Source organism: Ovis aries, chromosome X (genome assembly GCF_016772045.2).
Source record: "Ovis aries strain OAR_USU_Benz2616 breed Rambouillet chromosome X, ARS-UI_Ramb_v3.0, whole genome shotgun sequence".
In the NCBI taxonomy this organism is placed as follows: domain Eukaryota; kingdom Metazoa; phylum Chordata; class Mammalia; order Artiodactyla; family Bovidae; genus Ovis; species Ovis aries.
Window position 1 is genome coordinate 57,935,383 of NC_056080.1, and position 25,350 is coordinate 57,960,732.

The following is a 25,350-nucleotide window of genomic DNA, read 5'->3' on the forward strand; positions in this document are numbered from 1 at the left end:
CAAAAGTCTGCAAGCATTATTTATCTCAGAATTAAGTAGGAAACAAACCACTGTTTGGATAAAGATAAAAAATAAAACAGTTAATACTTCTTAAAGGAATTCAGCTTTTTTTTGGCATGGGAAATGATTTATGATATATTATAAACACACAGTATTTAACATACAGGAATTTCAACTATATTAATTATAATATAAGTAGTACTATATCACTAGTGTAGTTAAGACTTGTTGCAAATGCAGAAAGAAAATCTATCCTTAACTTCAAAAATACTGAGCTGCTGTTTTAGGCTTGGGCTGCATTATGGACTGAATGTGTTGTCTCAAAATTCATGCCTTGAAGCTCTAATCCCTTGATGTGATGCTATTTGGAGGTGGGGACTTTGGAGGTAATTAGGTTTGTTTGGTGGTTTAGTCACTAAGTCCTGTCTGACTCTTGTGACCCCATGGACTGTAGCCTGCCAGGCTCCTCTGTCCATGGGATTTTCCAGGCAAGAATACTAGAGTGGATTGCCAGGTCCTTCTCCAGGGGATATTCCCAGCCCAGGAATCAAACCCAGGTTTCCTGCATTGCAGGCAGATTCTTTACTGAATGGGCTATGAGGGAAGCCCAACTAGGTTTAGAGGAGGTCATGAGGGAGGAGCCCTCAGGATGGGATTAATGCCCTTATAAGAAGAGATGCATGCAGGCACTGAGGAAAAGAAGGGCATGTGAAAATGGCAGCTAACTACAAGCAGGAAGAGGGCTTTCACCAGTGAGAAATACAGAACTCTTGGCACGCTGCAAGCCCATTCAAATCCTTGCACTAAGAAACTTGACCAAACTCTAGCAAGGCTTCTAGTAGCACAAGGCTATGTCCTATTAAAATGTCTGCCTGAGAAAGCTCAACCTTGCATGAACATATACTATTTGTTCTAGCCAATATCTGATGATAGGCCCCTGACCTCCCTTTCTTAGAACATTTACTGAAAAGGGCTTACAATTGTGACTGTATTCCTTACTAGAAGTGTCTTTCTCAAGGACCAGAGAGCCACTGCTATGAAATGTAATTATTAGGAAGGACAGGGTCTCTGTTTACCAGTCTCTGTGGGAAGATAAGATCTTAACTTCTAAACTGCCAGCTAACAAACATGGCTGGCCTATTCTCATTTACAAGGACCAACTTTGTAATTTTTCACTTCTCTGACTCTACTGAGGCCCTGCTCTTCCCCCATCCCTCATTCTCTCTTAAATGGCTTAAATCACTGCTGCACAAATTGGAATGGAACTCAGCTGTTTCCCCTGTCAGGAGTTACTGAACAAGATCTGTTTTCACTGCTTTAACTAATGTCCAGCAGTATTTATCTCTGACACCAGACACTGCATCTGCTGGCACCTTGATTCTGTACCTCCCAGCCTCCAAAACTGTGCAAAATAAATATCTGTTGTTTAAGCCACCCAGTCTATGGTATCTTGTTATAATGGTCTGAGTAGACTAAGGCTGGCTGCCATAAGAAAATAATACAGACTGGTTAAGTTAAACAATAGAAATTTATTTTTCACAATTCTGGAGGCTGGGCAGTACAAAATCAAGGTGCCACTGGGGTTGGTTTCTGGAGAGACCTCTATTTTTGTCTTTTTGCCTTTTGAATTATCCTTACATGGTCTTTCCTGGGTGAGTGCAGGGTAAGCTTTCTGATGTCTCTTCTTATAAGAGTACTAATCTTGTCAGATCAGGGTCCCACCTTTATGACCTCATTTAACTTTAATTATTTCCTTAGAGGCCCCATCTTCAAATAAAATCAACCATACTGGGAGTTAGGAATTCAGCATATGAATTTGGAGGTGGGGGTGGGGAACCACAAACAATCAGTCTATAACAGCTGCTAATGCTGAGGAATTAAATGTAATTTACTATTCTAAGTATTTCACCTGGACACTTCAGTTCTCACATTTCATTCAGAAATTAATCCTATAGCTAAAGAGTTCTATAGTATAAAGTTATTTGGACTATCAATATGATCTACAAAAAAAGAAATTTAGGATTTATGTTGCTGTACTTACTTTCTCAACAATTCCTGAAAGCTCTTCAAAACAAAAAGTGATAAACAACTTGAAGTTTAGTACTGTAATACTTTTACAAAAGTTACTAGTCCTCAAAGTACCCAAAATCACAAACACAAAAGTTCAAGTTTTTAAACTACTTTTTCACAAGAATTACTTATGAAGTGAGGTTAGTTTAATCCATATTTCTAACTACAAGCTTTGAAACGTAGTGGATATACTCTCAAATCAAAGAAACATTTCAGGAATTGGGATTCCCCAGATACAGCTACTAAACAAAGGAAAATATTATTTCCCTGACTGAAAACAAAAATGAACATCTTATTTTTTTACTGAGCCGTTATGGAAATTTTTCATTATTATTCATCTCCACAGTTAAATTTCCATAGTAGTCTGAGATGAAATAATGGAATTTGTTAGTTTCAGTGGAAATCTGGTCTTGGTAGAAGCTCAAAATAAAACTCAGGAGTATAAGAAGTATTACATAGGTACCAGGCACCATTTAAATGCTTTATAATCATTCACTCAATCCTCATAAAAACTCCTATGAAGGTTGTGTACTATTGAGACAGGCCTGGGACCTGGGACCCTTTGCTGCAGTGCTGCAATGCTTCTACCTAGACACACTTTTCCTCCAGCAACAAAATACAAAGAAACTACACGGGACTAAAAAATAACTGCATGCAAGCTCAGTTCAGTTCAGTTCAGTCGCCCAGTCGTGTCCAACTCTTTGTGACCCCATGAATTGCAGCACGCCAGGCCTCCCTGTCCATCACCAACTCCTGGAGTTCACCCAAACTCATGTCCATTGAGTTGGTGATGCCATTCAGCCATCTCATCCTCTGTCGTCCCCTTCTCCTCCTGTCCCCAATCCCTCCCAGCATCAGGGTCTTTTCCAATGAGTCAACTCTTCAGATCAGGTGGCCAAAGTACTGGAGTTTCAGCTTTAGCTTCAGTCCTTCCAAAGAACACCCAGGACTGATCTCCTTTAGGATGAACTGGTTGTATCTCCTTGCAGTCCAAGGGACTCTCAAGAGTCTTCTCCAACACCACAGTGCAAAAGCATCAATTCTTCAGCACTCAGCTTTCTTCACAGTCCAACTCTCACATCCATACATGACCACTGGAAAAACCATAGTCTTGGCTCAGTTAGGGCAAATTCTGGACCCAAAAGATACAAAGAGACCAAAAAACTCAACTGCCACTTTTGAAGAGCCTGCAGCAAAAACAGGGTGTGTCAAGAGCAAAAGCAGGATACTGCAGCATGCTGTCTGCACATGACACCACCTCATGGGTGGGCAAAACACCTAAGCCACCCCTCCAGCCTGACCCCTAGACACACTCCTACACTCATCTCATATAAGGAACAAGCTTGCTGCCACCCCCAGCAGGGAGTGAACAAGCAAGGGGATCTGCTGTTTGTTCTTGCACCACCCTGCTGCTGCAGCAGGGGACCTAGTAAAGCCTTGCTTGAGTTTCTTGTGTGTTGTTGTTCAGTCGCTCAGTCTTGTCTGACTCTGTGAGTCCATGGATGCAACATGCCAGGCTTCCCTGTCCTTCACTATCTCCCAGAGTCTGCTCAAAATCATGTCCATTGAATCGGTGATACTATCTAACTATCTCATCCTCTATCAGCCCCCTCTTCTGCCCTCAATCTTTCCCAGCATCAGGGTCTTTTCCAATGAGTCGGTTCTTTGCATCAGCTGGCCAAAATATTGGAGCTTCAGATTTAGCATCAGTCCTTCAGATGAGTATTCAGGGTTGATTTCCTTTAGGATTGACTGGTTTGATCTCCTTGCTGTCCGAGGGACTCTCAAGAGTCTTCTCCAATAGCACAGTTGAAAAGCATCAATTCTTTGGAGCTCAGACTTCTTTACTGAGATGGACTTCTTTTCAGTCCATCTCTCAAATCTGTTCTTGTCTGGACTCTAGTCAATTGCTATTGATTGGGATAGGCCAAGAACCCTAGTCTGTAACACTATCAATATAATTATCTCTATTTTACAGATGAGAAAATTGAGGTACCCACAGGCTAAATAACCTGGCCAAGGTAACACAGTAAGTGCTTGCTTAAACTGAGACTCAGATTTAGGCAGTATGGCTCCTAAGTACATTCTCTTGGCTGCATCTTCAATTCAACCATATTTAAATAGAAACCAATCTTTACTATGTGAATAGATCAATGCAACAGAATAGAATTCAAAAATAGACTTATGTATACACTGACAAGAGTGCGAAGCCAATTCAATAGAGAAGGTCAGTCTTTTCAAAAAATAGTGCTGGAACAATTAGACACCTATATGTAAAAAAATAAAAAGTATCTCTGGGACTTCCCTAGTTCTCCAGTGGTTAGGACTCTATGCTTCCACTGCAGGAGGCATGGGTTTGATCCCTGGTTGGGACCTGAATGCTGCAAGGTGTGGCCAAAAAGTATCTCCCATATCTTGTATCATATTTAATAAATAACCAAAATGGATCAGAGAACCTAAATATAAAACCAAATTATAAACTTCTAAAAGAAAACAGATGAGAAAATCTTTATAATTTGGTTAGGCAAAGATTTCCTAGATGTGAAACTAAACATGATTGATAAAAGAAAAAAGTAAGGGACTTCCCTAGTGGTATAGTGGCTGGGACTTCGCTCCCAGTGCCGGCGGCCTGAGTTTGATCCTTGATCAGGGAACTGGATCCCATGTGCCATAAGTAAGATCTGGAGCAGCCAAGTAAATTAAATAAATATTAAAAACAGAAAAAATTGAAAATTGGACTTTTATCAAAATTGAAACTCTTCTTCAAAATATATCAAGAGAAGACACCTCATTATTTGAGGGGAAAATATTTGCAAGACACACATTATAAGGGACTTGTATGCAGGATATGTAAAAAAAAATTCTCAAAACTCAATAATTACAAAACAATCCAGTAAAAAAAAAATGGGCAAAAGATTTTAATAGACACGTCACCAAAGAAAATATAGAGATGGCAGATAAGTAAACGAAAAATGCTCAACATAATTAGTCATTTGTTGTTTTCAGTCACTCAGCTGTGTCCAACTCTTTGCAACCCCATGGACTGCAACATGCCAGGCTTCCCTGTCCATCACCAACTCCTGGAGCTTGCTCAAACTCATGTCCATCGAGTCAGTGATGCCATTTATCCATCTCAACCTCTGTCGACCCCTTCTCCTCCTGCTTTCAATCTTTCCCAGCATCAGGGTCTTTTCCAGTGAGTCAGTTCTTCACATCAGGTGGCCAAAGTACTGGAGCTTCAACTTCAACATCAGTCCTTCCAAGGAATATTCAGGACTGATTTCCTTTAGGATTGACTGGTTTGATCTCCTTGCAGTCCAAGGGAATCTCAAGAGTCTTCTCCAACACCACAGTTCAAAAGCATCAATTCTTTGGTGCTTGGCCTACTTTACCATCAAACTCTCACATGCATACCTGACTACTAGAAAATCCATAGCTTTGACTAGATGGACCACTGTCGGCAAAGTAATGTCTCTGTTTTTTACTATGCTGTCTAGGTTGGTCACAGCTTTTCTTCCAAGGAGCATCTGTGTTTTAATATCTTGGCTGCAGTCACCATCTGCAGTGATTTTGGAGCCCCCCAAAGTAAAGTCTGTCACTGTTTCCATTGTTTCCCGATCTATTTGCCATGAAGTGATGGGACTAGATGCCATGATCTTAGTTTTCTGAATGTTGAGCCAACTTTTTCACTGTCCTCTTTCACTTTCATCAAGAGGCTCTTTAGTTCCTCTTCACTTTCTGCCATAAGGGTGGTGTCATCTGCATATCTGAGGTTATTGATATTTCTCCCAGCAATCTTGATTCCAGCTTGTGCGTCATCCAGCCTGGCATTTCCCATGATGTAATCTGCATACAAGTTAAATAAGCAGGGTGAAAATATACAGCCTTGATGTACTTCTTTCCCAATTTTGAACTAGTCCATTTTTCCCAGTCTTGTTCTAGCTGGTGCTTCTTGACCTGCATACAGGTTTCTCAGGAAGCAGGTAATGTGGTCTGGTACTCCCATCTCTTTAAGAATTTCCCACAGTTTATAGTGATCAACACAAAGGCTTTAGCACAGTCAATGAATCAGAAGTAGATGTTTTTCTGGAATTCTCTTGCTTTTTCTATGATCCAATGGATGTTGGAAACTTGATCTTTGGTTCCTCTATCTTTTCTAAATCCAGCTTGAATATCTGGAAGTTCTTAGTTCATGTACTGTTGAAGCCTGGTTTGGAGAATTTTGAGCATTACTTTGCTAGTGTGTGAAATGAGTGCAATTGTGTGGTAGTTTGAACAATCTTTGGCACTGCCTTTCCTTGTAACAGGAATGAAAACTGACCTTTTTCAGTCCTGTGGCCACTGTTGAGTTTTCCAAATTTTCTGACATAATAAATGCAGCACTTTCACAGAATCATCTTTCAGGATTTGAATAGCTCAGCTGGAATTCCATCACCTCCACTAGCTTTGTTTGTACTGATGCTTCCTAAGGTCCATTTGACTTCACACTCCAGGATGTCTGGCTCTAGGTTGGTGATAACACCATCATGGTTATCTGGGTCATGAAGATTTTTTGGTATAGTTCTTCTGTGTATTCTTGCCGCCTCTTTTGAATATCCTCTGCTTCTCTTAGGTCTATATCATTTCTGTCCTTTATTGTGCTCATCTTTGCATGAAATGTGCCTTTAGTATCTCTAATTTTCTTGAAGATATCTTTAGTCTTTCCCATTCTATTGTTTTCCTCTATTTCTTTGCATTGATCGCAGAGGAAGGCTTTCTTATCTGTCCTTGCTATTCTTTGGAACTCTGCAGATGGATATATCTTCCCTTCCCTTTCTCCTTTGCCTTTCGCTTCTCTTCTTTTCTCAGCTATTTGTAAGACCTTCTTAGACAACCATTTTGCCTTTTCCACTTATTTTTCTTGGGGATGGTTTTGATTACCACCTCTTGTACAGTGTTACAAATCTCCGCCCATAGTTCTTCAGGCATTCTGTCTATCTGATCTAATTCCTTGAATCTATTTGTCACTTTCACTGTGTAATTGAAAGGGATTTGATTTAGGTTGTACCTGAATGGCCTAGTGGTTCCCTACTTTCTTCCATTTAAGTCTGAATTTTGCAATAAGGAGTTCATGATCTGGTCTGAGCCACAGTCAGCTCCCAGTCTTGTTTTTGATGACTGTATAGGGCTTCTCCATCTTCGGCTGCAAAGAAAATAATCAATCTGATTTCAGTATTGACCATCTAGTGATGTCCATGTGTAGAGTCATCTCTTGTGTTAGGAAAGGGGGTTTGCTATGACCAGTGCATTCTCTTGGCAAAATTGCTAGACTTTGCCCTGCTTCATTTTGTATTTCAGGGCCAAACTTGCCTGTTACTCCAGATAGCTCTTGACTTCCTATTTTTGTATTCCAGTCTCCTATGATGAAAAAGACATCTTATTTTGGTGCTAGTTCTAAAAGGTCTTGTAGGTCTTCATAGAACCATTCAACTTCAGCTTCTTTGGCATTAGTGGTTGGGGCATAGACTTGGATTACTGTGATATTGAATGGTTTGCCTTGGAGATGAATAAAGATCATTTTGTTATTTTTGAGATTGTACCCACGTACTGCATTTTGGGTTCCAGAAAAACAACTACTTCTGCTTCATTGACTATGCTAAAGCTTTTGCCTGTGTGGATCACAACAAACTGGGAAATTCTTCACGAGATGGGACTACCAGACCACCTTACCTGCCTCCTGAGAAATCTGTATGCAGGTCAAGAAGCAACAGTTAGAACATGGACATGGAACAACGGACTAGTTCCAAATCAGGAAAGGAGTACGTCAAGGCTGTATATTGTCACCCTGCTTATTTAACTTGTATGCAGAATACATCTACAGAAATGCCAGGCTGGATGAAGCACAAGCTGGAATCAAGACTGCAGGGAGAAACATCAATAACCTCTCAGATATGTAGATAACACCACCCTTATGGCAGAAGAGGAACTAAAGAGCCTCTTGATGAAAGTGAAAGAGGAGAGTGAAAAAGTTGGCTTAAAACTCAACATTCAAAAAATGAAGATCATGGCATCCAGTCCCATCACTTCATGGCAAATAGATGGGGAAACAATGGAAACAGTGACAGACTTTATTTTCTTGGGTCCAAAATCACTGCAGATGGTGAGTGAAGCCATGAAATCAAAAGACACTTGCTCCTTGGAAGAAAAAGTATGACCAACCTAGACAGGATAGTAAAAAGTAGAGAGATTACTTTGCCAACAAAGGTCCATCTAGTCAAAGCTATGGTTTTTCCAGTAGTCATATATGGATGTGAGTTGTACCATAAAGAAAGCTGAGCACCAAAGAATTGATGCTTTTGAACTGTGGTGTTGGAGAAGACTCTTGAGATTCCCTTGGATTGCAAGGAGATCAAACCAGTCAATCCTAAAGGAAATCAGTCTTGAATATTCCTTGGAAGGACTGATGTTGAAGTTGAAGCTCCAATACTTTGGCCACCTGATATGAAGAACTGACTCATTGGAAAAGACCCTGATGCTGGGAAAGATTGAAAGCAGGAGGAGAAGGGGACAACAGAGGACGAGATGGTTGGATGGCATCACTGACTCAATGGACATGAGTTTGAGTAAGCTCCAGGAGTTGGTGATGGACAGGGAAGCCTGGCGTGTTGCAGACTATGGGGTCACAAAGAGTTGGACATGACTGAGCAACTGAACTGAACTGAACTGCATTTTGGACTCTTTTGTTGCCTATGAAGACTAGTCCATTTCTTTTATGGGATTCTTGCCCAGAGTAGTTCATATAATGGTCATCTGAATTAAATTTGCCCATTCCGGTCCATTTTAGTTCACTGATTCCTAAAATGTCAATGTTTTCTCTTGCCATCTCCTATTTGACCACTTACAATTGATCTTGATTCATGGATCTAATGTTCCAGGTTCCTATGGAATATTGTTCTTTATAGCACTGGAGTTTACTTTCACCACCAGACACATCCACAACTGGGCATTGTTTCTATTTTGGTTCAGGCTCTTCATTCCTTCTGGAGTTATTTCTCTACTCTTTTCCAATAGCATATTGGGCACCTATTAACCTGGGGAGTTCATCTTTCAGTGTCGTATCTCTTTGCCTTTTCATATTGTTCATGGGGTTCTCAAGGCAAGAATGCTGAAGTGGTTTGCCATTCCCTTCTCCAGCGGGCCACATTTTGTTAGAACTCTCCACCACGACCCCTCCATCTTGGGTGGCCCTACACAGGCATGGCTCATAGTTCCGTTGAGTTAGGGAAATGCAAATTAAGCCACAATGAAATACCACTACACTCTTATTAGAATGGCTATTCTTTTTTAAACTGACCTTACCAAGTACTGGTGAGGATGCAGAGAAACTAGATTTCTCATACGTTACTCACAAGAATGTAAAATAATAGAGCCATTTTGGAAAAGGTTTTAACAGTTTCTTAGAAAGTTTAATATACAATTTCCATATGATCAGAAGTCTCATTCCTAGGTATTCACTCAATTGAAATGAAAGCTTACTTCTGTTAAAAAACCTGTATGCAAATATTTCTGGTAACTATTTATAATTACCAGAATTTGTAAACAACCCAAATGTCCTTTAAGTGGTGAATGGATACGTGGTACATTCAAAAAAAAATGGATTACGACTCAGCAATAAAAAGGAACTGATATATGCAATAACATAGATGAATCTTAAATGTATGATGCTAACTGAAAGAAGTCAGATTCAAAATGTTATCTACTACATGATTCCACTTACAGGACATTCTCAAAAAGATAAAACTACAGGGATTTAAAAAAAAACTGATCAGAGAGACTGTGTGCTGCAGAGGGTATGAAGTCTAGTCCTTCATTTTATAAATGAGGAACCTGGAGCAAGGATGTCCTCTAAGGCACGCAGCTGGACTGGAGGCATAAACTATGTGACCCCAAGTACATTCCAGCTTGCAGAATGACAACCCAGAAGACAAGGTTAGAAACAGAAGTCTTACCAGGACTCTCCTGAAATGAGGATCTGAGCCTCTAACCTGGATAGGTGGAGCTTGCAGGACTGACTTGGGGACCCAGATGGGAGTGGTTGCAGTGCTGTGTGTTGCAAAGCATGTGGTGGAGATGCACACCTGGAGATACCAACTTGGTGGGGCTGTGGGGACATCTTTTTTGAATTCTGGTCCCACCATTGAAGATCCCCTGTTCTTTTTTGAGATTAAGCCCTGAGCTTTTAAAGTAGGACCACTGACTCCAAGACCTTAGACTATCAGAGAACTAACCCTCAGTTCAGTTCAGTTCAGTCACTCAGTCGTGTCTGACTCTTTGCGACCCCATGAATCGCAGCACGCCAGGCCTCCCTGTCCATCACCAACTCCCGGAGTTCACTCAGATTCATGTCCATCGAGTCAGTGATGCGATCCAGCCACCCTAGGGAGTATCAAATAGTGAGAACTCACACAGAGGAAACCACTTGAATATAAGACCCAGTGTCACCCAACCACCAGTAGCACCCTGTGTTTATGCCTCATCTAGATAGCAAACAAAACAAAACTACAAACCAAATCATCAGTAGACAGGATTACCACCTCACTCAGCCTTTCCCAGCAGAGGAAAAACAAACAAACAAACAAACAAAAATTAAGCACAAATCTCACCCTATAAGAAGCTTACACAAACCACTGGACCAACCTTATGAGGGCAGAAACCAAAAGGAAGAAAGAATTCAGACTTGAAGCCTGGGAAAAGGAGACCTCAAACACAGTAAGTTAAAAAAAATAATGAAAAGGCAGAGAAATACTACACAAATGAAGGAACAAACTAGAAACACAGAAGTCCAAATAAATGAAGAGGAAATAGGCAAACTACCTGAAAAGAATTCAGAATAATGATAGTAAAGATGATCAATAACCTTCAAAACAAAATGGGGAAAATGCAAGAATCAACTAACAAAGACTTAGAAGAATTAGAGAATAAACATGCGGAGACAAACAACACAATTACTGAAATTAAAAATACTCTAGAAGGAATCAAGCAGAATATATGAAGCAGAAGAATGAATCAGTGAGGAGGAAGGTAAAATGGTAGAAATAACTTCTGAAGAGCAGAATAAAGTAAAAAGAATGAAAAGAACTGAGGGTAGTCTCAGAGACCTCTGGGACAATTTCAAATGCACCAACATTTGAATTATATGGGTCCCGGAAGAAGAAGAGGAAAAGAAAGGGTATCAGAAAATTTTTGAAGAGATTAGAGTTGTAAATTTCCCCAACATGGAAAAGGAAATAGTCAATCAAGTCCAAGAGGCACAGAGAGTCCCATACAGGATAAACCCAAGGAGAAACACACCACGACACACGCTAATCAAAGTAACAAAGACTAAACACAGAGAAAGAATATTAAAAGCAGCAAGGGAGAAGCAACAAGTAACATACGAGGGAAACCCCATAAGATTAACAGCTGATCTTTCTGCAGACCAGAGGGAATGGCAGGATATATTTAAAGTACTGAAAGGGAAAAATCTACAACCAAGATTACTGTACCCAGCAAGGATCTCATTCAAAATTGATGGAGAAATAAAAAGCTTTTCAGATAAGCAAAAGTTAAGAGAATTCAGTACCACCAAACCAGCTTTGCAACAAATCTTAAAGGGACTTATATAGTCAAGAAATACAACAGAAGAAAAAAGATCTACAAAATGAACCCCAAACAATTAAGAAAGTTGCAATAGGAACATATGTATCAATAATTACTTTAAATGCAAATGGATTGAATGCTCCAACCAAGAGACACAGACTGGCTGAATGGATACAAAAACAAGACATATATATATATACTGTCTACAAGGAACCCACTTCAGACCTCAAGACACATATAGACTGAAAGTGAGAGGATGGAAAAATATATTCCATGCAAATGGGAAGCAAAAGAAAGCTGGAGTAGCAATCTTCATATCAGACAAAATAGACCTTAAAATAAAGATTACAAGAGATAAGGAAGGATACTACATAATGATCAAGGGATCAATCCAAGAGGAAGACATGACAATTGTAAATATCTATGCACCCAACATAGGAGAATCTCAATACATCAGACAAACACTGACAGACATAAAAGGAGAAACTGACAGTAACACAACAATAGTAGGAGACTTTAACACCCCACTCACACCAATGGACCGATCATCAAAACAGAAAATTAATAAGGAACATAAGTCTTAAATGATACATGAGATGAAATGGATCTCACTGACATCTTCAGGACATTCCATCCAAATGCAGAAGAATACACCTTCTTCTCAAGTGCACATGGAACATTCTCCAGGATAGACCACATCTTGGGTCACAAATCAAACTTCAGTAAATTTAAGAAAATTGAAGTCATATCAAGCATATTCTCTGACCACAATGCTATGAGACTAAATATCAATTACAAGAAAAAAAAAAACTGTAAGAAACACAAGCACATGGAGATTAAACAGCACATTTCTGAATAACCAACAGGTTACTAAAGAAATCAAGAGGAAAATAAAAAAGTTTCTAGAAACAAATCACAATGAAACAGGACAACTCAAAACCTATGGGATGCAAAAAAAGCAGTTCTAAGAGGGAAGTTTATAGCAATACAATCCTACCTCAAAAAATGAGAAAAACGTCAAATAGACAACCTAACTTTACACCTAAAGCAACTGGAAAAAGAAGAACAAAAAACCCCAAAGTTAGTAGAAGGAAAGAAATCATAAAGATCCAAGCAGAAATAAATGAAAAAGAAATGAAAGAAACAATAGTAAAGATTAATAAAACTAAAAGCTGGTTCTTTGAGAAGATTAACAAAATTGACAAACCCTTAGCCAGACTCATCAAGAAAAAAAGAGAAAAGAATCAAATCAACAAAAATAGAAATGAAAAAGGAGAGGTTACAACAGACAATGCAGAAGTACAAAGGATTATAAGAGACTATTATGAACAACAATATGGCAGTAAAATAGATAACCTGGAAGAAATGGACAGATTTTTAGAAAAGTTCAATCTTCCAAGACTGAACCAGGAAGAAATAGTAATTATGAACAACCCAATTACAAGCACTGAAATTGAAGCTGTGATCAAAAATCTCCAAAAAAAAAAAACAAACAAGCAAACAAACAAAAGCCCAGGACCAGATGGCTTCACAGAATTTTACCAAACATTTAGAGAAGAGCTAATGCCTATCGTTTTAAAATACTTTCAATAAATTGCAAAGAAACATTTCCAAACTCATTCTATGAGGTCACCATCACCCTGATACCAAAACCAGACAAAGACAACACACACAAAAAAAACTACAGGCCAATATCACTGATGAACATGGACGTAAAAATCCTCAACAAAATTTTAGCAAACAGAATTCAGCAACACATCAAAAAACACATACACCATAATCAAGTTGGGTTTATTCCAGGAATATAAGGATTCTTCAATATACGCAAATCAATCAATGTGATACACCATATTAACAAATTGAAAGATAAAATCCATATGATCATCTCAATAGATGCAGAAAAAGCCTTTGAAAAAAATTCAACACCCATTTATGATTAAAACTCTTCAAGAAATGGGCATAGAAGGAACCTACCTCAACATAGTAAAGGCCATATATGATAAGCCTACAGCAAACATTATTCTCAATGGTGAAAAACTGAAAGCATTCACCATAAGATCAGGAACAAGACAAGGGCGTCCACTTTCACCACTATTAGTCAACATAGTTCTGGAAGTCCTAACTACAGCAATCAGAGAAGAAAAAGAAATAAAAGGGATCTAGATCAGAAAAGAAGAAGTAAAGCTTTTACTGTCTGCAGATGATATAATACTGTACATAGAAAACCATAAAGATAGTATCAAAATATTACTAGAGCTAATCTGTGAATTTAGCAAAGTTGCAGGATACAAAATCAATACACAGAAATCACTTGCATTTCTATATACTAACAATGAAAAATCAGAAAGAGAAATTAAGGAATCAATCCCATTCACCATTGCAACAAAAAGAATTAAAAATCTAGGAATAAACTTACCTAAGCAGACAAAAGAGCTGTACACAGAAAATTATAAGACACTAATGAAAGAAATCAAAGATAGCATAAACAGATGGAGAGATATTCCATGTTCCTGGGAAGAATCAATATTATGCAAATTACTACCAAATACAATCTATAGATTCAATGTGATCCCTATGAAATTAACCAATGACATTTTTCACAGAACTAGAACAAAAAGTTTCACAATTCATATGGAAACACAAAAGACCCCAAATAGCCAAAGCAATCTTGAGAAAGAAGAATGGAGCTGGAGGAATCAATCTTCTTGACTTCAGGTAATACTACAAAGCTACAGTCATCAAGACAGTATGCTACTAGCACACACAAAAAAGAAATATGGACCAATGGAACAAGATAGAAAGCCCAGAAATAAACCCATGCATCTATGGATACCTTATTTTTGACAAAGGAGGCAAGAATATACAATGGGGCAAAGACAGCCTCTTCAATAAATGGTGCTGGGAAATCTGGACAGCTATATGTAAAAGAATGAAATTAGAACACTTCCTAACACCATACACAAAGATACACTCAAAATGGATTAAAGATCTAAATGTAAGACCAGAAACTATAAAACTCTCAGAGGAAAACAGGCAGAACACTCGATGACATAAATCAAAGCAAGATCCTCTGTGACCCACCTCCTGCTACTGCTGCTGCTAAGTCGCTTCAGTCATGTCCGACTCTGTGCGACCCCATAGATGGCAGCCCACCAGGTTCCACCGTCCCTGGGATTCTCCAGGCAAGAACACTGGAGTGGGTTGCCATTTCCTTCTCCAATGTGTGAAAGTGAAAGGTGAAAGTGAAGTCGCTCAGTTGCAACCCCATGGACTGCAGCCCACCAGGCTCCTCTGTCCATGGGATTTTCCAGGCAAGAGTACTGGAGTGGGGTGCCATTGCCTTCTCCTAGAGTAATGGAAATAAAAACAAAAGTAAACAAGTGGGACCTGATTAAACTTAAAAGCATTTGCACATCAAAGGAAACTATAAGTAAGGTGAAAGAAAACCCTCAGAATGGAAGAAAATAATAGCAAATGAAACAACTGACAAAGGATTAATTTCCGAAATATCCAAGCAGCTCATACAACTCAATACCAGGGAAACAAACAACCCAATCAAAAAGTGGGGAAAAGACCTAAACAGACATTTCTCCAATGAAGACATACAGATGGCTAACAAACACATGAAAAGATGCTCAACATTGCTCATTATTCAGTTCAGTTCAGTTCAGTCGCTCAGTAGTGTCCGACTCTTTGCGACCCCATGAACCACAGCACGCCAGGCCTCCCTGTCCATCACCAACTCCTGGAGTTCACTCAGACTCATGTCCATCGAGTCAGTGATGCCATCCAGCCATCTCATCCTCTGTCGTCACCTTCTCCTCCAGCCCTCAATCCCTCCCAGCATCAGAGTCTTTTCCAATGAGTCAACTCTTCACATGAAGTGGCCAAAGTACTGGAGTTTCAGCTTTAGCATCATTCCTTCCAAAAGAACACCCAGGGCTGATCTCCTTCAGAATGGACTGGTTGGATCTCCTTGCAGTCCAAAGGACTCTCAAGAGTCTTCTCCAACACCACAGTTCAAAAGCATCAATTCTTCGGCGCTCAGCTTTCTTCACAGTCCAACTCTCACATCCATACATGACTACTGGAAAAACCATAGCCTTGACTAGACGAACCTTAGTCGGCAAAGTAATGTCTTTGCTTTTGAATATGCTATCTAGGTTGATCATAGCTTTCCTTCCAAGAAGTAAGCATCTTTTAATTTCATAGCTGCAGTCACCATCTGCAGTGATTTTGGAGCCCCCCAAAATAAAGTCTGACACTGTTTCCACTGTCTCCCCATCTATTTCCCATGAAGTGATGGGACCGGATGCCATGATCTTCGTTTTCTGAATGTTGAGCTTCAAGCCAACTTTCTCACTCTCCTCTTTCACTTTCATCAAGAGGCTTTTAGTTCCTCTTCACTTTCTGCCATAAGGGTGGTGTCATCTGCATATCTGAGGTTATTGATATTTCTCCCAGCAATCTTGATTCCAGCTTGTGTTTCTTCCGGTCCAGCGTTTCTCATGATGTACTCTGCATATAAGTTAAATAAGCAGGGTGACATATACAGCTTTGACGTACTCCTTTTCCTATTTGGAACCAGTCTGTTGTTCCATGTCCAGTTCTAGAGAAATGCAAGTCAAAACTACGAGATATCACTTCACACCATTCAGAATGACCCTCATCAAAACGTCAACAAACAATAAATGCTGGAGAGGGTGTGGAGAAAAGGGAATGCTCTTGCACTGTTGGTGGGAATGTAAATTGATACAGCCACTATGGAAGACGGTACGGAGATTCCTTAAAACATTAGGAATAAAACCACCATATGACCCAGCAATCACACTCCTAGACATATACCCTGAGGAAGGCAAAATTGAAAAAGACACATGCATCCCATTGGTCATTGCAGCACTATTTACAACAGCTAGAACATGGAAGGAACCTAGATGCCCATCAACCGATGAATGGATAAAGAAGTTTTGGCACATATATACAATGGAATATTACTCAGCCATAAAAATAAACACATTTGAGTCAGTTCTGATAAGGTGGATGAACCTAGAATCTATTATACAGAGTGAAGTGAGTCAGAAAGTAAAAGATAAGTATCGTATTCTAACACATATATACGGAATCTAGAAAAATGGTACTGAAGAATTTACTTGCCAGGGAGCAATGAAGAAACAGACATAGAGAATAGACTTATGGACACTGGGAGAGGGGAGGAGAGGGTGAGATGTATGGAAAGAGTAACATGGAAACTTACATTGCCATATGTAAGATAGATAGCCAACTGGAATTTACTATATGGCTCAGGAAACTCAAACAGGGGCTCTGTATCAATCTAGAGGGATTGGATGGGGCTGGAGATGGGAGGGAGGCTCAAAAGGGAGGGTATATATGTATACCTATGGTTGATTCATGTTGAGGTTTGACAGAAAACAACAAAATTCTCTAAAGCAATTATCCTTCAATAAAAAAAAAATTAAAAAAAAACCTGATCAGAGGCTAGAGGCAGAGTTGACTACAAAAGGGCATGAGGAAATTTGGGGAAATGATCGTACTGTTCTAGTTTTTGGTTTATTTGAACTTTTTGGCCATTACAAATAATGCTGTTACGAATATATGTGTACAAGCTTCTGTGCGGAAGTATGTTTTAATTTCTCTGGGATATATTTAGGAGTGGAATGTAACGGCCAAAAAGTGGAAACAAGCCAAATGTCTAACAAAATGGATAGTAAAATAAATAAAATTTATTTATAAATAAGATGAAATAAAATATCTACTCTATGTTAAGGTTATTCAGCAATAAAAAGGAATAAATTATTGATATATGCTATAATATGGATGGATCTCAGAAACATGCTAAGTGAAAGTATACAAAAGAACACATACTGTATGATTTCACTGATAAATGTCCCAAATAGACAAAATCTCTATAGAGATTGAAAGTAAAATTATAGTTTCCTGGGGCTTTGGGGAGTAGGGAGTAACTACTTATGGATCTGGGTTTCTTTTGTGATGGATGAACATGTTAAAAAATTACATCACAGTGATGGAAACAGAACTCTGTGAACTTGTTGTATGCCTATTAATTATATCTCAATGAAACTATTTTTAAATGTATAAAGAAAAAACTAGTTATTTCCATTAAGTAACAACTTTATGTACAGGATTTAAAACAAGTCGACAAGTTTGACATTTCTCCCATCAAGAGAACCCCTTCCTTTGGATGTAGGTGACACCTGTGATTGCCTCAATAAACAATATGGCAGAGACTTCCCGGGCTGTCCAGTGGTTAGGACTCTGGGCAGGGGGCACAGGTTCCATTCCTGGTCTGGTTGGGGAACTAAGATCCCAAATTCCACATGCTTCGAGGTATGGCCAAAAAACAAACAAAAAAAAAAGGCAGAAGTAATGCTACATTACTTAAGAGAGCAGTTAGAAAAAGCCATGCAGCTTCTGTCAGTCTCAGGACATTTGCCTTTGGAACCCAGCCATCATGCTTGGGGAAGCCCGGGCTACATGACGAGGCCCCTGGCCCTTAGCCCCAGCTGAACTTCCAGCCAAAAGCCAGCATCAACTTGCCAGTCACCTCTGTGATTAAGTCATATTGATTGATGACACACAGAGCAGAGAGCCAACCAGGCTAAGCCCCACACAAATTGCAGAGTTGTAAGCAAAATAAGTACTTGCCATTATTCTGTGACATTAAGTTTTGGCGTAGTTTGGTAGGCAACCATGGGTAACAGAATACCTTAGGCACTTACTTAAGAGGTTAAAAACACCATCTACTCAAAAACAGCCCCCTACTCAATGTAGATACTTCTTTCCAGTAAATCACCATCCAACCTCTATGTGAATGTTCTGACCAACATGAAGATTGGTCACCACCCCTTCTGGTAATAAACAACTCTTGAGTTATGATCTGCCTTGTATTAAGGGTGTTCTTTGGAAGGAAAATGATGCTAAAGCTGAAACTCCAGTACTTTGGCCACCTCATGTGAAGAGTTGACTCATTGGAAAAGACTCTGAAGCTGGGAGGGATTGGGGGCAGGAGGAGAAGGGGACGACAGAGGATGAGATGGCTGGATGGCATCACCGACTCGATGGACGTGAGTTTGAATGAACTCCAGGAGTTGGTGATGGACAGGAAGGCCTGGCGTGCTGCAATTCATGGGGTCACAAAGAGTCGGACACGACTGAGCGACTGAACTGAACTGAACTGTATTAAGATTGGTTCTGCCTGTCCAAATTCTGTCCTCAGAGGTAGCCAGTACTATCTAACCTCTCTTCCTCAGGACAGGTCTTTACCTTACTAAATAGTAGAGAAATCTTTAGCAGGTTTCATTTTGTAGCTGAGAAAACTGAGCGGATACAATATGTATTGTCCGTGCTCAAAATCACAACTTTCATACCTATGCCACCATTTCTATCATCTAGGAAGAGAACGGTATAAGTAACTAGAAAATGAAAGCTATTTTTCTGTACTACTCATCCTTCCTTTGTACTTAAATATTTCCTGTTTTAGTTTAAAAATGCCAGTTAGCTCTTCAAGGGCATGCAAAATAATTCTTGTCATTGTGAGTCTTCCTTGGTGTTTGAGGACATATATATTGAATAATTTACCTAGCTATGGGAAGCAGCATACAGATAACAAGGATACAAGCATTTCTTTCCAAAGGATTTAAACACAGATCTTACAATCCAAAAATACTTTGTATCTTATCAGTGTAGTAACTGTATGATAAATTTTTTTCTTTTTCAAAGTCAGCAACAGAAAATGAGCTTCTTACACCGTTGATTACAGTAAGTCCGTTGTCATAACAACACCTAAGTCCCCAAACATTCTTTCTAATTGAGACAATTTCTTCTAGCTTCAGTCCCCTAAGACTGACTCAATTACACAACTCAAAATCCAAACCCCTGAGGGTGCCTCTCAATAAGGATACTGATTATGCAACCTAAGGAAAAGTCTAAACACCATTTTTCCAAGTTGCAAGGAAACTTTTCAGGCAATGCACTTTGTTTTTACAGCTAAGTCTTACAAGTTGAATGGTAATTTTCTGATGTAACTTTAAAGTTGTTTATATTTCATGATCACATTACAGAGATCTAAACTTTTAATACAAACCATTCTGTTAATATAACTTCAATATATCTCATTCATGTTCTCTGGGCTGTATTTACATCCTGTTTCTTTTAAGGTACAATTAAAATCTTCTAGGAGCAAGCAAGACCATGCTAAACTCAATAAAAGTATCACTGGATTAATATAGAACATATGTATACTACCCATATCGAGCTCATGAGTTAAGGAGCAGAAAAAGAAACTTTAAAATCATATAAAACCTTAGCAGGTCATCATAAATTAGAGGGGTCCAAGAATGAATTCTTAGTAATTCCAAAAGAATAAAAAATTCCAAAAAGAAAAAGCAATGTTGGGAAATGTGTTATCTCTGTTGTTTCAAAATGTAAGCTGGTAATTCTCTAACAGTAAAAAAGATTTTTAAAAGGGCTTGCTTTCAGACAGAAAGTATAGTACTTTCCACTCCTACATTATAAAATGCTGCTATCCCAATGAAAATTTGCTGTATGACTCAGGGAACTCAAACCCAGAAGGACCTAGAGGGGTTGGAAAGGGTGGGAGGTGGGAGGGAGGTTCAAGAGCGAGGGGACATATGTACACCTATGGCTAGTTCATGTTGATTATCGGAGAAAGCAAACCAATATTGTAAAGCAATTATCAATCAATTAAAAATAAATATAACTTTAAAAATGCTGCTATCAAGTATGGATAAAATAGAATAAACCGACTATGCAACCCTATGTAGCAGGGGCAGAAAGATGGGGCTGAGAAGTCTGTAAAAAGGTGTCCAATTTTTAAAATCTGACACTTGGAGAACTGAGTTTATGTGAATAAATTCTGCGGGGGACTGGAAATCATGTAGGATGGTCTATGAAAACAAATCATTAATAAAACATTTACTATAAAGCATTCATTGATAAAGATGTTTTAGTAAGCAAGGAGTTGTATTAGCTGTTCATAACACTCATTTAAAATTTTTTATCATTTTGTTTAGAAGAGAAAAAATTAATGGATCTATCAAAGTATTTTTCTAAACATAAATGGAGAACTATGTAGAAAGAGGAAGCATTATGAAATTTATGACAGTGTGTTTTGTGTAAGACTGTAAAGCTGTTCAAAGGTAGTGGACGTGTTCAAAGGTTTTTCATTTCTGGCTATAGGGAAAAGTAAAAATAAGGACATTTTCATTCATTCAACAGTAAAATACTGCCTAGCTTATGTAGATTATTTTCACCTTACAGTCTTAACACACATTCCAAAGACTGATTTGATTTTCATTATTCCTTTCGGGGAAGAGGAGGGAAAGCAGGGCTGTATATGTCAAATGGTCCACTTCGTCACTGAGAAAATTTTGCAGTGGAATATATCAGGAGGCACCAGAGATTTACTGACTAGGGAACAGAAAAGAGAAAACAGCCACAGAAAGAACATAAGCTGCGAAAGAGATGAGATCAGTCCCAGGAGTAACTCGAGGACTGGACAAAACCCTGCTCGGCGCTGCAAGTGAAATGAGCAGACGTGATTTGGGGCATTCCAGGTTCTCCTTCCTTCTCCGGAGTCCATTCTTGGACCGGAGAGCAGGATGCAGAGAGGAGGGAAAGCCCGCAGTGTCCAACTGCCTGGACAATGAGCTCTAGGGCCCCATCCAGTGCTGCACCGCCCTCCTTGAAGCCTTCTCTAGCGTTCAATTTCACAGCTCCCCCAAAAGTCATTCACTTCGACTTCAACAACTCGCGGGAGAGAGCACGCGCGCAAGGGCAGCAGCTGCTGGGCCCGCCCCCTTAGCGCTGCTGGCCGCGGGGGACCCTTGCCGAGCTGCTCAGCAGGACTGAGACCAGCCGCTAAGGGAATCTACCTTCTCGCGCTGGTCCCAGCTGTACTGCTTCGGCTGCACTTCCTCGTCCTCCGGTTGCGACTCCTTCTCAGCCTTCCGCCTCTTGGAGAAGAAGCAGCCCATGGTCTTGGCCCGCGGGGTCTCACTGGCCGCTACTCCTCGCCGGCCCGTTGGCTCAGACACCTCCTGGAGTTGTGATGTAAACCCCGGGCGCCTGGGCCCCGCAGCGGTCTGAATACTGCCCCGCGGAACCGCCCAGTAGCCCGCAGCCCAGGTTTGCCCGCCAGGCCTAACAGCCCTGTTCTTTTTCCTCTCAGTTGTCCTGACGACCCACTGCAGCCAATGACCGCTCAGCGCTCGGGGAACCAATCAAAGCCCCGCGAGCAGCCTGCGCGGCCTATGAAGAGAGGTCGACGCACGAACACAACCAATCTTCGCCGGGCTCCTGCGCCAGCCTCCAGGGGCTTATCCGGCCGGCTTCGGCGCCCTCACAGCCGACCCAGCTCCCAGCCTGCCCCGCCCCTCTTAGAACTCAACTGGACTGTCCGGCTGCCGGTAGTACATCTGCGACAGCCAGGTCTTTTTGCCCTAGGTTCTGTTTCCAAGTTCTAGACGCGGAAGGGCAGCCTAGTTGACATTAGACTTCAGTTTTGTGATGCTATTGGTGAGGGAACAGGAATTCCTGCTTGTGCAGGAAGGGTCCTGAAATTCACTGGCCTCAATCCTGGACCCCACGTCGTCTGGCTAGTGTCACCCCCCAGGAAATCCCCCCAACGACCTTTCTGACCCTCCTTGCCCTCTCTAATGTGCTTTCTTAGAGCTTCTGCGAATGACTCTAAAATTGAACAAGAACTTAGAAAAATAAGTATTTTTGTACCGTCTCCTTATTGGAACTGTGAATTTCTGGAGACCAAAAGCCCTGTCTTTTTTTAAATCCCCCAAACCTTGCTTAACTCCACACTCATTGCTCAATAAGACGTTTGTCAAATGAATGCTTGCACACTAGTGAAGGAAACATTTACAGCCTTTCCCTATTCTTTCCCAAAGTGGCTCAAGAGGAGGGGTCGGGGAGAGTAATGGTAAAAGGGTTCTCTTCATGGAGTTTATTTATTTATTTATTTATTTATTTTTCTTCATGGAATTTATAGCCTCATGGAGGACGTAAGCATTGCCATATAAACTATCAGATATATTCTCAATAAATGCTGTAGGGTTTGTCTGAAGATATTTTTTAAAATATATATTGAATATTAACATATGCTATGCTTGGGTTGACTTTTACTACAATACACATGTATTGCTTGTATAATAGAAAAGATAAGTTGTCGGTTTAATTCTCTGAGCACAGTATTTTGGCATTTGGTAGGACATCAAACGCAGATTAGTGTAGGCTTAAATTTGGTTAACTTTCTACATTCCCACACTTATTCACATCTAATGTATATCCTTAATGAGCCTCTGGCTTAACTTGAGCATTAAGAATGTTCCCTTTTTCACTTCCTGCCATTTATTGCACAATCAGGAAGAAAAGTACATGTGCTCAAGTATTAGAAATTACTGTTAATTTAAGTTCCAGATCTTAGGCAATAAAGTCTTTAACCAGTACACACTTTTCCTTCTTCAGAGTGAGATGAAAAGTCTATGTGACAATGTTTTGAGTAAGACCCTTAGATGTTTTATATTCATAAAAGGTTAAAATTGTGACTTCCAAGTAGTACAGTGGAGGAAACAGAGGTCCACAGAAGTGAAGAGACTAATCTGTAGCCACAGTGAGAGTGGTTCGACAGGGTCTAGAAAGATCCAGAGTCTGCGCTGTTCAGGGCTTCCTCCTAAATTTGTTCTCTGATTCATCTGAAAGAAGTAAAGAAGTTGCTAGGCCTTCTGATGCCTTGGGAGCTCTGTCCCACAGTGATGTTCCTCTTAATGAACAAACAAAACTAATTTTAGAGAAACAATCTCTAAAGCTCATGGTTTTGAAGTATTCATTAATGAGAAACTTAAACCTGAAACAAAATCTATATCCAATAGTGATGTTTTCAGGAACCCTTTAGAAAAAGTGAAGGTAAAATCCCCTTTCTGTTAAATCCCATCCCATCATCACCCCTAACCAAAAATGAAATAGTGTAATAATTATTCAGTTCAGTTCAGTTCAGTTCAGTCGCTCAGTCGTGTCCGACTCTTTGCGACCCCATGAATCGCAGCACGCCAGGCCTCCCTGTCCATCACCAACTCCCGGAGTTCACTCAGACCAGTCAGTGATGCCATCCAGCCATCTTAAACTAGGACATATTCAAAGCCAATGAAAGAACTAGTGCTAGAGTTCACTCATACTCTTTCTTTTTCTTTCTTTTCTCCCCCCTTCCTTCCCCTGCCAATGAATTTTCATAACTGCTTTTTTTCCCCTGCAAACCAGCACTCTTTACTTACTTATTGGCATATATATAGCTGAGAAGAGTCATCACACCCTGATTCCTCATTCCTTTCTGTCCAAGCGTATGCTAGGGTCTCTTTATATCTTAGCTCAGATTCTCAAGGAAGATAACCAGATAAAGTGTTGGCCAGTCAATAACAGATTGGACTTCCCCAGTGGCTCACTGGTAAAGAATCCGCCTGCAATGCAGGAGCCGCAGGAGACTCAGGTTGGATTCCTGGGTTGCTTTGGGAAGATCCCCTGGAGGAAGGCATGGCAACCCACTCCAGTATTCTTGCCTGGAGAATCCCATGGACAGAGGAGACTGGCAGGCTACAGTCCATAGGGTCACAAAGAGTCAGACTGAAGCCATTTTGCATGCTCACACCCATGCACAATAATGGAATGGTTACCCATCGGTCATGTGCACACCCCTGGTCTAAATACTTCAGTCATAAGATGAGTTCTATTTTGCAAACACGAGTGGGGAGCAGGTCCTAAAAGAGCACATGTGCTGGCAGTCCTAACTCTGTAGAGTCCAGAAAGAAACTGGTCATTCCTTCTGCCTGTAATCCTGCTACTTATACTCTTGTTATATCTTTTCTATAGAAATTTATCCTTCATGTTCAGTGAATAGATGGATATTCATCTGTATTAATAAGTTGAGTTGTGGGTTTGCTCCTGGACACAAGCTGCAGATATAGTCTGGGTCGCCTGAGTGTCTTGACCACAGAAATGATAGAGTTATTTAACTCTCAGAAGACATCACTGAAGACATATATCTTCACAGCATGGATAAACAAGTTACTCCAGCAACGGTGGCTGGAAAAGTCCCTTTTCTCGAGTTGACCTGACCCATGCTTGCTCACTGTGTACTCAACCTAAGGAAACACTTTACAAGTGAAGGAGAAAAGAGAGGAGTGTTTCTATGATCCATTGCTGTGTAACAAACTTAATGGCTTAAAACAACAATTATTTATTTTCCACTTGAATCTGTAATTTAAGCAGGGCCCAGGGGGGACAGCTCAATTCCAGCTTCATGCTACATCCAGAGCTTCAGCTGAGATAACTCAAATGGCTGAATCATTCTACATAAAATCTCAGAGCCTCTCTGTGTGTGATCTCTCCAACAAGGTAGCTTTATGGTATTCAGATTTTTAAATATAAATTTATTTATTTTAATTGGAGGCTAATTACTTTACTATATTATATTGGTTTTGCCATACATTGACATGACTCTGATTTTAATACATGATGCTGAAGGCTCCAAGGATAAGTTTTCCATGAGACCAAGGCAGAAGCTGCAAGGCCTCTTATTTATTTATTTTTTTGCTTGTTCAA

General features: G+C 40.0%; 1 protein-coding gene across 2 annotated transcripts in view; it reads right to left on the reverse strand.

Moving 5' to 3' along the window:
* RP2 (RP2 activator of ARL3 GTPase) overlaps positions 1-21,936 on the reverse strand; it is a 52,708-nt gene extending 30,772 nt beyond the window's left edge. For both annotated transcript variants that reach the window (XM_027962997.3, XM_004022143.6), the window contains exon 1: positions 21,621-21,936. In XM_027962997.3, coding sequence (XP_027818798.1) covers positions 21,621-21,722 — 102 coding nt within the window. In that variant the 5' untranslated portion in view covers positions 21,723-21,936. The remainder of the gene's footprint in view (positions 1-21,620) is intronic.
* Positions 21,937-25,350: the final 3,414 nt, after the last annotated feature.